The sequence below is a fragment of the Enoplosus armatus genome, chromosome 15 (assembly GCF_043641665.1).
Source record: "Enoplosus armatus isolate fEnoArm2 chromosome 15, fEnoArm2.hap1, whole genome shotgun sequence".
NCBI lineage: Eukaryota > Metazoa > Chordata > Actinopteri > Centrarchiformes > Enoplosidae > Enoplosus > Enoplosus armatus.
Genome location: NC_092194.1, coordinates 17,708,436 through 17,720,528, shown reverse-complemented (window position 1 = coordinate 17,720,528; position 12,093 = coordinate 17,708,436). Strand labels below are relative to the sequence as shown.

At 39.8% G+C, this 12,093-nt stretch overlaps 2 protein-coding genes across 5 annotated transcripts; one reads left to right on the top strand and one right to left on the bottom strand.

The window, feature by feature from the left end:
- Positions 1-4,311: 4,311 nt before the first annotated feature.
- On the bottom strand, positions 4,312-8,627 carry fuca2 (alpha-L-fucosidase 2). Its single transcript, XM_070920588.1, has 7 exons — positions 8,440-8,627; positions 7,772-7,959; positions 7,312-7,651; positions 7,007-7,217; positions 5,923-6,113; positions 5,233-5,341; positions 4,312-4,874 (listed from the first exon to the last, which is right to left on the bottom strand). Exons 1-7 carry the CDS (start codon positions 8,625-8,627, stop codon positions 4,737-4,739), a joined length of 1,365 nt encoding a protein of 454 aa, XP_070776689.1. The 3' UTR covers positions 4,312-4,736.
- Positions 8,628-8,978: 351 nt separating this feature from the next.
- On the top strand, positions 8,979-11,703 carry LOC139298153 (putative deoxyribonuclease TATDN3). Of its 4 annotated transcripts, none has more exons than XM_070921038.1 (10): positions 8,979-9,067; positions 9,156-9,188; positions 9,272-9,345; positions 9,427-9,511; positions 9,727-9,789; positions 9,891-10,000; positions 10,423-10,478; positions 10,570-10,682; positions 10,966-11,046; positions 11,339-11,703. In XM_070921038.1, the coding sequence occupies exons 1-10, from the start codon at positions 9,014-9,016 to the stop codon at positions 11,480-11,482; spliced, it is 813 nt and encodes a 270-aa protein (XP_070777139.1). In that variant the 5' UTR covers positions 8,979-9,013; the 3' UTR covers positions 11,483-11,703. The 4 variants fall into 4 exon arrangements, with proteins under 4 accessions (XP_070777139.1, XP_070777136.1, XP_070777137.1 ...); XM_070921035.1 differs by having other exon boundaries at positions 9,009-9,067; positions 10,570-10,677; positions 10,937-11,046; XM_070921036.1 differs by having other exon boundaries at positions 9,009-9,067; positions 10,969-11,046.
- Positions 11,704-12,093: the final 390 nt, after the last annotated feature.

Below are 12,093 nucleotides of genomic sequence, written 5' to 3'. Positions count from 1 at the left end.
TGTGCAGCTGCAAACCTCATCCTGTGAATCAGATGTATGAGTTCAGTGTGACATGGTGCTATTACAGCTTCTACATTTTTCGCAACAACTTTTTAAAACCTTCTCAATAAGTACTTCCTCGTTACATGATTTTACCAAAGATTAAATGCGGTGATGATACTATTTTTATAAGCCCAAAGCCACAGACTGTATTGTTCTGTACTGTAAAGTAACATTTTTATTTACAACTGAAACCTCAGTTATATTAGATTTGAAATTGAGACTGATTCCATAATTACATCGAGTAGTCTCAATTTTAACTATTTACTTTTACTTATTTACTTACTATATGTAGCAGCTTGTCACATTGAAGTGAAATCATTTAGTTTGTTTTCTATTATAGTTTATTTTATTCCTTTTTTTACTCTACAGTAGTAAGCCTATGATGCTTGGACAGGTAACAGATTTGGAAGTACATTTATTCAAATACTTAGCCTTTCATTGAGTCTTTTCATGTTATGGTACTTTTTAGAGAGAATTTGTTTTGTTTTTACTCCATTTATTTGACAGCGGAAGTTGGTTACTTTTCAAATATTTTACATATATTATAAAGTGTATAATTAGCTTACAAAATATAATACATTGTTAGAGATTGAACTCTGAACCAACAGTATACTGTATAAAGTCTACAACTTTAAATTGCTGCTTACATATTAAAGCAAGACAATGAACATCAGTCACTGTAGCCACAAGCTATAATTATTGGATAATGGTAAATGCTTAAGTGTATTACAACAGTTGTAGAGTAGAAAAGAGTCAGCAAACTGACTCAGTAATGCAGTTATACAGCAATGTTTATCTACATTACCTAACATTAGCTATCATTTCTACCATAAGTCTCCATTGATCATTGGTCCATGGTCATACCAGACCAAGTGAGGTTGTATCTGTAAAACCTGTGATACAGAATCAGAATCAGAAATACTTTATTGATCCACGGGGGGGAATTATGCTGAGTCCTTTTGCATTTTGTAGCTTTATCTATTGTAGTTTTTACTCCACCACATGTATTTGATTGGAGCAGTTACTTTGCCGATAAAGATTTTACATGCAAAACATATGTGAGCTCAGATTAAGCGACTATAGACTGCTATAGATTAAACTATCCACGTTAAATAGTCTGCTATCGACTTGAAGTTTAATTTGAAGTGATGGTTGGACACATGCCAAAACAGCTGAGAAACCGTCTTTCCTGCCACAATCCATTTCTCATCATGATTTGTTTGGAAAATGTTTTGCCCCTTAATACAACAAACGGGGTCCCTGATTGTAATGGATTCATGACCACTCCACCTCAGTCATTTGTGTGAAACTTTGGCCTTTCAACACAATATAATTTACACAACTATAAATACTTCACCCGCTTTGACCATCCTCCTCAGTTTCACTCGGTGCCATTGGGTGAGAACAACTGGGTGCCTCTATGAATAGGAGTCCTTGGCTTTGGGCTATGGCTCAGGCATATTCAACAGAGGTCTTACTCTTAACATAAAGCTTACACAGCAGAACAAAGGCTTTAAACTTGTGCAACGACTTATGGTTGAACTTCACCTCTGAGTTCAGAATCCTACCCTAGTGGCAAGCCTTTATTTCCTGCGCAGCAAAACTGTAATTTCACAGTGCATTTCCTTTAGAAAACTTCAACTCGCTGTGAGCCAAAAAAGCAGTGAATGCAGAGACTGTGTATTGACAGAGTGCCTCCACAGTATGGAATTGCAGAGAGCTATTATTAGATATAGCCTCTAACAAGCTGAAGATGAAGTTGAAGCTAACTAACTGCACTGCAGCTGAGATCCATTATGCTGTATTCAGTATCTAGAGGAGCGGCGCTAAAATGGCTGATACTCAATGTGCAGTGAAGGTCAAGTCGCCCATCTCTATAAATATAATGGTCTGTCCCCCAGGATGTTCCACACTGCTTGGCATTTCCACTATCTAAAGCTACACCGCGGCTCCGCTGACCGGCTCAAATCTGCCACAAATTTGCATGTGATTGAATGCCACACATGCACCCGACTACTAGCAGGCCTCTAATGATATTAGTGCTAAAACAGATGGGAGGGGAGAGAGACAGGGGGGACAACAGAGAGAGAGAGAGAGGGAGAGAGGGAATGTTTATGAATGGAAGGAATGAGGTTTTCCTCCCTGCTGGCTGTAGTGGCTGTCATATGGCTGACTGAGATATCACTTACAGGGGACACTGAACAGTGCAGGTTGAACAAACAGCTGATACAAACACCAATAAACGCTGTATAAAACCTACCCCCCCCCACACACACACACACACACACACACACACACACCCCTGCAAGTCCTGACTTCTCACTTGATGCACCATTAATTCATTAAAAACGAAACTTTCCGATCAATCAACCATCGTTTCATTTATCCGCCTCTTTAAGTCAGCCTCTCAAACCAGGCGTACTTATCGCTATTATCACAGCAGTACCTGAAAATAATCTGACATGATTGTGTGTTTCCATGGCAACCATGCCAACGTCTGTAGCAGTTTCCCAGTTCCTGTCTACATATATAATTACCACCACAGACTACAGCACCAAGACTGCAGAAATGAGTGGAGAAAAATGGGCATCAGCCGCACAATATATATCATACAGTGTTACAGGTTATACTTCTTGTGATAGACATTAAAATGGAGCTACTTACTTACAGTGTAAATGACCATAAAATCATACATAAAGAAAAGGCAAATATTCTCTTGGTCTATCATATAAAATGCTGCCTTCATTTAGGACTAGTCAATTTGGTTATATTTCCTCATATGCATGTATCACAATATGACAGATGTATGCAAAATCAAATGTGAAATTGATGTTCGATGCAATGCACTCTGTTTAACTCCTACAGTACGCATTACATCAGACCACAGCTGAAAGGATTAGTCGAAAAATCGCTAGTCAGTCGGCTGGTTTTCATAGCCTTCTATAATAGTAAACTCAATATTTTGGGGGGTTTGGATGAATGGTCAGACAAAACTCTTGGCTCTGGGATGTTGTGATGAGACTTTTCCACTATTTTTCTGCCATTTGATAGAGGATTAATCCTAACAATGAATCTTCTTTATACAAGAAAGTGAAATGCAGATTAATAGATTAGTGTTCTATGATATTAAACTAAATATTTTTTAGTTTAGGACTCTTGGTCACACAAAACAAGCAATTTGAAATTGTCAAATTGTGCACTTTCTACTATTTCTTGACATTTTATGGTGCACGATTAAAAAATAAAATATATATAATTATAAAAAATATTCAAATATGATTGTCTTTCATTACAATGTCCTTGAAAGTATTCATTTGGACAACAGAACTATAAAATATTATGATCAAATCCTCATAATACAACTCAAAGTCAGTCTATCACATTGTATTCAGCCCTACCTTCATGTGTCAAAGCTCCATATTTGACATGTTAATTAAATCCCAGCTTTAAGCTTTAGTTGTCTGCTCACTAACACTGACTAAACATGTCAGCTAAATGTTAAACATGAGCGACATGCAGCTCTGCTGTCAGTCCAATCCATTGTACATGTGTCCACACGTGAATTGCATCCTCACATCTTTCTGTTGTTGTTGTTATTGTTGTTGTTGTTGTTGTTCAGGGGATCAGCTGTCATGTGCGGGTCCCAGGCTGGGGATAGCCTGCTGAAGGGGGGAAATGCACGGACGTGAGAACCCCTTGCGAACCCCCCATCTGCACGTCATGGAACATTTGCAGAACAGGGACCTCCCACCTTAAAGGCGTGCAACAGAGAGCAGACACAACAGAGAGATCTGCCCTGCACCGGACTCACCATCTTAGGTGACAAATACACCTCTTGCTATTGTGGGTCGGCGGAGGAAGAAGCACAAAATTACGGCTTAAAAACACAGCATGACCTCGGTGTGAAGCAGCGGGGAACAGAGGCTTACCAGTCACCGTGCAACACGCAGATAACTTCATTTCCCCGACATGTTTCTGATGCATGACAGGGAATCTGCTTTTCCCCGGTCGTCCGTACACAGCAGGGGTGTAGAGATCAGTTTTGCGCCGTCAGCGTGCTTTAAAATGTCCCGCACGGCTGGGGTGTTATTAAAGATGTGAGCAGCAGGGGGCGCTACCAGGACGCAAGAACTGAGACAATTCAGGGGTGCAAAAATCAAGTTGGTACAATTTATAGTTACAATCAAAGAATTATAAGAAAACGTGTTTTTTTTTTTCACATGCAAATATTAGATTATAAAAAAGATGGTGCTTGAAGGGTTCATTTATTTTATTCAAACATTCCTCCACATATAAAACAAACACCACCATATTGATCGGTGCTGCAGACTGCATGGAAATCACATACAAATAAATAATACAATAATTAAGTGCAGAAAAAACATGTCATATTTCACAATGTCAGAAAATCACAAAAAAATGACCTTTATGTGCATAAGTTAAGAAACTCTGAGCTACTACTTTAATCATAAAAGTTACTCAATACAGAAACAACGATCATGTGTTAGTGCTTATTCTTGACTTCCTGCGTACGTACTTCAAAAACATCCTTTTACCATATTGTAACAGTGCAAGTCGCAGACAGCACAGCACATTTTATGGGTTGTGTGCAGTGATTTAAACATATTAAACGCTGGGTCTTTCTCTCGGGCCTGCAGCTCTGTCTGCCCCTCTTCAAGTGATGTGGTTTCTCTTTAAGTGGCACCTGTCAGCCTCAGTGTCCAGGCCCACTGGCATGGCATCTGGCTGAAGGACAGCGGGGGCAGGAGAACCCGCAGTCCGCTGGGATTTACAGGCTCCCACTGCAGAGACCCGTGACCGAGAAGCGCCACCTTTTTTAGAAACAAAAGCAACACGTGAACGAGGTTGACATGTTGGGAGGAAAAAACAGAGAGAGCTGCTCTGTGAACGAGTTAACCTCATTTCCCATGATGCAGTGCGGTTATTGGACATTCTAGCAGGGTTAGACCAGTTTGCAGATATATTGAGCTTTTAATTAAATACTGGCCAATCATTTCTCTCTCTGCTAATGTGATGGAGGATCCTCACTGATGTGATGTGATGTCTTACAGAGAGCCCGACCAGTACTGGAAAAACAAACTTATTGGTGGACAAACTATGTAACGGAGACACTGTTTCTAGATGACCTCTGTACTGCAATTTCTTGTTACTAAGCAGTCGAAGTCTTACCTGAGTCTGTCCCTGTGTAACCACAGGTTCATTCAGAATCACAGATCCAGTATTGGACCATTCCAGTAGAACAGCAAAGATGCTCTTTTCCTGTGGTCTGAAAGTGTACCTGTTGATGATTAGACCCATTACATAACTTTCAAGATATATATATAATTATTATCAATATGAGCTTAAAAATACATAATTAGCAATATCTGATCTCATTACACTTTAGTTTGTTTGAAATTATGAGGGAGAACATGTCAAACATGACACAATGTAAGTCCAAAACTTATTTCTAATGTGCTCCTTAATGTAAAATTAGCAAGGACTACCAGCACTAGTACCACCAACAAAGCAACACAATAAATACCTGTATCATCATCATCATCATCATCATCAATAAAATCACTTCTCATCATGGGTAAAATGACATGCTAGTTATGTAATGCATGATTTTACTAAGCTAAATAAATTGTGCCCACTGAAGTTGTACAAGAAACCCACAGCGATGAGCTGACACACATAACAATTCGTCCTTCACTTTCTGTACAAGGATTTGGGGATTTTTACATCTAAATATCAAGAACAAAAAGAAGACAAATGTAATTTGTACTATAAATGTCCTTAAAAAGGGATCTCCAGGCTGATTGAAAGTGTTCGTCACTGCAAACCAAACATATTATACAAATACAGGCGAGAACCCACCAGATGTTGGGAGTGACGGTGTCATTCTGAGCCCGCCATGCTGTTGTGTTGTAGATGGCCTCCCCGTTGACATTCAGCCACTGACCCATCTGCCTCAGACGCTCCTCAAAGATGGGGGCGATCCTTCCATCGTGTGTCGGGCCGATGTTCATCAGCAGGTTTCCCCCACAGGACACAGTCTCCACCAGCGTCTGAAACACACACACACACACGTTAAGAGTTAAAGATACTGTATATGGCTGCTGAACATCATCACAGCTTCATTTTGACACATGAGCATAATTAGTGTAAACTAACAAACCGTCACAGTGAAGACTGGGACCATCTATGGGACCCTAGTCTATACTGCCCTGCATGTTAAGTGACACTTAAGACTTTTTGCTTAACTGCACAAAGATGTCTTTACAGCTGGAGGGCGCTGTTCCTTCAGAGCAAATAGGACTAAAACTTGTAGAGTAGAGCTATTAACTATTAGCTGATTAATTAATTAGTCCACTAACAGAAGATTCTTTTTTTTAACCACAAATGCCAAAAATGTACAGATTCCAGCTTCTTAAATGTGAATATTTGCTGGTTTATTTTATCGTCTATAATATTAAAATGAATATCTTTGGACTGTTCTCACAAAACAAGCAATTTAAATGTGTCAACTTGAGCTTTGGAAAATTATGATTTCAATTATTTCATTACCAACCAATCGATTAACAGAGAAAATAAAATGAAATTTAAATTTAAAGAGGAGATGAACAGTATAGGATTTATGGGAAATGTGGTCTTTATTTTTCAGAAACCCTTTTGTGAATTTTGTTATTTAAACTATAGTCTGTCACAACAGTCTGTGATGTGTCAAAGAAAGTTTGTAAAATCTCTTGCAGAGCTTTTACAAACTTTTTTGGCACACACTAGCCTCTAGATGGTCGAAATATTTTCACAATCTTCAAAGAAAAGATATATTCGACATACGTATAGTTTTAAGCTAGTTTACTGTATATAAGCCATTTAATTTCATGATTTAGATGGAGCAGTCAGCAGATTGGTTACCTAATGAAACACTTTACAGGTAAACAACATATTCAACTCTCACCGCTACCAGCTGCTCGATGGTGAGGTAGTCACTGAGACGAGCGTTGCGTCTGTAACCCCAGGACTTTGTGTCGATGGTCATGCAGTTTTCCCATTTGTGTTTGAGCAGGTGTCCTGGCTGGTAGCGATCAGCGCAAGTAAAATATCCTCCGTGGGTGCAGATGGAGCCAGAGCCCCAGCGATCATTCGTCACCACTGTGTCTCGTACAGGACTGTGAAGGAATACAGGTTAATATCCCACTGGCTATGTAAGTGATACATCTAATAAAAACACACTTAGTGCATAAATTAATTTAACTTTATTACCTGTCATTATAGAGCCAGGCTAAGAAGCCTGTGCTGTTCCAGTACTTGTCAGGTGCGTCTCCGTCTCCATCAGACCACAGCACCTCTGGTTTGAACTTGACAATGAGCTCATAAAGCTCAGGCAGAGTTTTACTGGTAGGAAAGTAGTTTGTAGTGAAGACATTGGCAGCATCCTGTTCAAAGAGCGGATTAAACCACTCAAAGAGAGAGTGATACAACCCTAAACGCAGGTCACTGTTAGCACGGAGGGCACTCGCCACTTCATCTACCAGGTCTCTTTTAGGTCCAACATCCACTGAGTTCCAGTTCCAGGAGTTCTTTGAGCCCCATAGTGTGAAACCTGAAAAATACATAGTTAAAACAATACATCTCCTGCATGGCTGAAGGGATGCAGCGTGGCACTAATACTCCAAATATGTGGATCATGTACTTGTCCTTAAACAAGAGAGATGTCCTGTACCTTCATGGTGTTTTGTGGTCAGGACGATGTACTTTGCTCCTGATGAGGCAAAGATGTCCGTCCATTCTTTGGCATCAAAGAACTCAGCAGTGAACTGCTGTGCAAAGTCTTGATACTTGAAGTCTGGAGGATAATTCCTCTGCATGAAGTCGACATATGGCTTTAGTTTTTGCTTCTGCCAGTACCACCTGGAAAAGAAAACGAGTGCAAGACAGGCTGAAGCAAGACGAGCCAATTAATGAAGGTGAGGTGAATCATTTCAATTTGTATTCAGGGTTGACAATATTACACCCTACAACAAATGTTTTTCTATAGCCTTTAAGAAACCCTTAGTGTATCTATAATAACAAGACAACTGGGGAGACTCCATCTGCTGAAGAAGATCATGAGACATGACCGAAAGCTCCAGAAAATCTATAAAATGGACCTTACGTTTATGGTGGTTCCTCCTCCAAATGCTCTCCTCAGACTACTTGTGACTTCATTACAGAATTAAGGAAATTAATTAATAATATAAATTCTATGTATGCCTGTGGTTGCCTGGATACCACCAGCAGGGCTTATCTCGCTCAATGTCCCAACTTTCCCAAGAACACCCAATTGTAAAAGTTGAAATCATGTCGTAATAATATGTGAACTAATTGCTTGACATGGAGAACAAAGCTCACCAGAACCACTCGCTGCCGAAGCTCGGAACAGAGAAGACCCCCCAGTGTATGAAGATGCCAAACTTGGCCTGGTCGTACCACTCTGGCAGCGGTCTGGAGTCGATGGATTCCCAGTTTGGTTCGTATTTTGCTCTGCTGGTGCCGACCGACAGCATCGATAAAAGCAAAGAAATCGTTAAACCTCCCATTTCAGGTCAAAATCACCTTGTGTGATAAAAACGATCCGGAGGACGACGGAGTTGCTATCACACAAAGCGTAAAGTTGACGGTAGAAGATCACATGATGAAGCGAAAGTGAGAACACAAGACAGGAAGGAGACAAGGAAGAAAAACTCTTATTAAGATCATGTTAATGCAGTTTAAACAAGAGGTCGTTTCTTGAAAACACTGGGAGTGTTCAATCTGTTGTCCGTCGATGCGCCGGTGGAGTTTAACCAATCAGATTTAATGGAACGCCGCTCTCCCGGGCAACGCTGCATTCTGCAGCTCGCGCTCCAACGAGTCTACGCATGCGCGGCCCGCCTCTCTTTCAGGAAGAAGCTAATGTTTTGATTTTGCACGCAACGCTGTCCACATGCATGGCTACGTTGACTGCCACTGTCATATCTCTGCGGAGGATTTTGACAAGGTATGGTCGGGCTTTAAGGATATTTAAGTGAATATTATACATCTGAAATATCTCATTAGGCTTTAAGTCTGTCTCTTTCTGTTGTTAGGACATAGAGGAGGTGGTTGAGAATTCAAAAAAGGTGAGGCGTCTCAGCTAAGATGCATTGTACAGAATAATTATTACAGTGTGTTTAACTAATTTATTTGCTTTATTAATTCCAAGGCTGGCTTGTTGGCGCTATTAGCCGTGGCCGAGCATGCTGGGGAATTTGAAAAGATCATTGAGTTGTCCCAGAGGTAACTAGAACTATTAGAGAGATATTATATGAATGTAACATGTTGTTTGTCTCTTTATACTGACTAGTAACTTTGTCCTAGGTTTCCAGGTTTTATTTTTCCCTGCCTAGGAGTCCACCCTGTTCAAGAAGTTTCCCCAGAGCAGCAGAGGGGGGCTTCTCTCCAGGTAGGGTCGAGATGAAGAGTCGGTTCACCCAAATTACAAAAATCATATTTTCTCACTTACCTGTAGTGGTGTCTAGCCAGCCAGGTAGTTTGTGTTTGTTGGCCAGATTATTGCCAGATTTCTCAGCCTGGACAATTCCACCAGGTGTAAGTGAATTTCTACAGTTGTCATATTATAGTGAAGAAAAAAATATTTTTTTTCTGTTTTTTACGCAGGATCTAGAGGCTGCTCTACCCATAATAGAGAAATACAAAGATCACCTTGTGGCCATTGGGGAGGTAATAATTCTGATGAGACTTCATTGATTAGCAATTTGCTGTTCTGGTTTTCTTTTGTATGTATGTTAACAGTTAACTCTTTTTCACATCTGTTCTTTTAGGTTGGTTTGGATTTTACACCCAGATATGTCAGCAATGACACTGATAAAGAGAGCCAAAGGCAGGTCCTCATTCGTCAGGCACAGATAGCCAAGGAACTGGACCTCCCTCTGTGAGTCACACTGTAGTACTGTAGACGATATTCTCTCAACTGGTAAAATTTGAATTGAAGCTTCGCAAGGTGGTTCGAGAAAACATTTAATACTTATGAACAAACAGCTATTGGAGGCCTATCCCTGAATGTGGTGACATGTTTGGGAGCAGTTTTTCATGAAAGGAGATTCTTTTAAGAGCCTCTTCACGAAATGATTCTCAGGGAGTGCAGCATCCTACAAATCAAGTTGGACTGTAGCATTTGTGCTCGACACATCAAGTAGAAAGTAAATTCATATGTTATGCGAGATGTGTATCATAATTGCATTATTGTGTTTGTAAAAGAATCTCAGCATGTGCATTAACATGAAAGACATAATGTGACTCATAGCCAACAGACTTATAGACCATAATATTGTTGTGTGTGGGTTTTACTTCTAGAAATGTTCATTCACGGTCTGCAGGAAGACCCACCATCCACCTCCTGAAGGAGCAAGGTAAACAACCAAGTTTGGGTTCTCCGTTTGCCTGTGGATTTTACTTGAGCAATTTGAAAAGTAAACTGCACTTTCTCTGAAATTTCACTAGGTGTCGAAAAAGCCCTGCTTCATGCTTTTGATGGGAAACCGTCTGTTGCCATGGAGGGAGTGAAAGCTGGATATTTCTTTTCTATCCCACCGTCCATAATACGGAGTGAACAGGTACAGCACCCGATCAAGTTACATTTTCACTGTATCATAACCCCAATTGTTTCCCCTTAGCAACACTAATTATGTGTGTAAATAGACAAAAAACATATTTTATAGATATAGTTCCAAATTGTTTGAATATCTTTGTCTGTGTATCTGAGCATCTACAGTTTACACAATTAAACTACTAACATGGTCTCATCAGACAGCACTGACATGTTTACTTGTTGTTGTTTTTTTATCACATTGAATTAATGATTGATGATGAATGTTTCTTTCTGTATTTTCCACCAAGAAGCAGAAACTTGTGAAACAGCTGCCATTAGAGAACATCTGTCTCGAAACTGATTCGCCTGCTCTCGGCCCAGAAAAGCAGGTAAAGTATTTTTTCCCTCAGAAATCCAAACCCAGGATATTTGCTGGCAGTCCATGCAGTTTATAGCTGTGATAACCCTTTAATCCTTTTTGATTTGAAGCAGTAATTTAAGTTGTGACCTGCATGTTTTTATATTTTTAGGAGGATATTGTTAAAACTCCTCTGCTTTTCTTTTACATGCATATTTGTGACATACACAACAAAAATCTGTTACAATGTTTAAATGCATTCATCATTAAAGCTTCATCACCCCCTCATGTTATATCCTTCTTGTCCTGTGTCCCGAATGCAGGTGAGAAATGAGCCCAGAAACATCTGTATCTCTGCTGAGTACATCAGTAAGATCAAAGGAGTGTCGCTGCAGACGGTGATGGAGGTGACAATGCAGAACGCTCTCCGACTCTTCCCAAAGCTAAAGTCTGCCGTCAGGCCCTGACAAAGCCTTAAAAGTGTATTTCATCAGTCCAGAATATATTGAATCATATGTACACAACGTTCTGTTACCATTATGATCTTTTTAAGTAACATAATGTTGAAGTGAGACTGAAAAAGATGCAGTGAAGTGTAAATAAATAAAAATCAGATGGTCGGATGAGGTGTAAATTAATATCAGAGCCACATATTAAAAGCTAAAACACCTGTATATGGACAATATAACTGTATGAGTGCTGAAAGCCATTTATTTATCGCAATTTATTCTTAAGTAAAGGAAGATGCGATCACAATTTCACACATAAGTTGTATCTTTTACATGTGGGTGATACATCTGAAACATCCAATATTTCATAAACACCTTGTCATGTAACAAAAACAACAGCTGACATCATTTAAACATGCATGTCATTGTAAAGTGAATAATCGTGACGTGCCACAGCAGATCTGAGCAGAGCAGTGATATCATTAAGTTAGTCATTTCCCTGCTCACGTACTATTTATTGCAATGTTGCTGCTCTTTCTCTATAATTAAAAGGTGATTCATCGTTCACTTAACAACAACTGCTATAGCCAAACTGGCCCTGGGTCAGCCACAGTTCACAGCTGTATGGG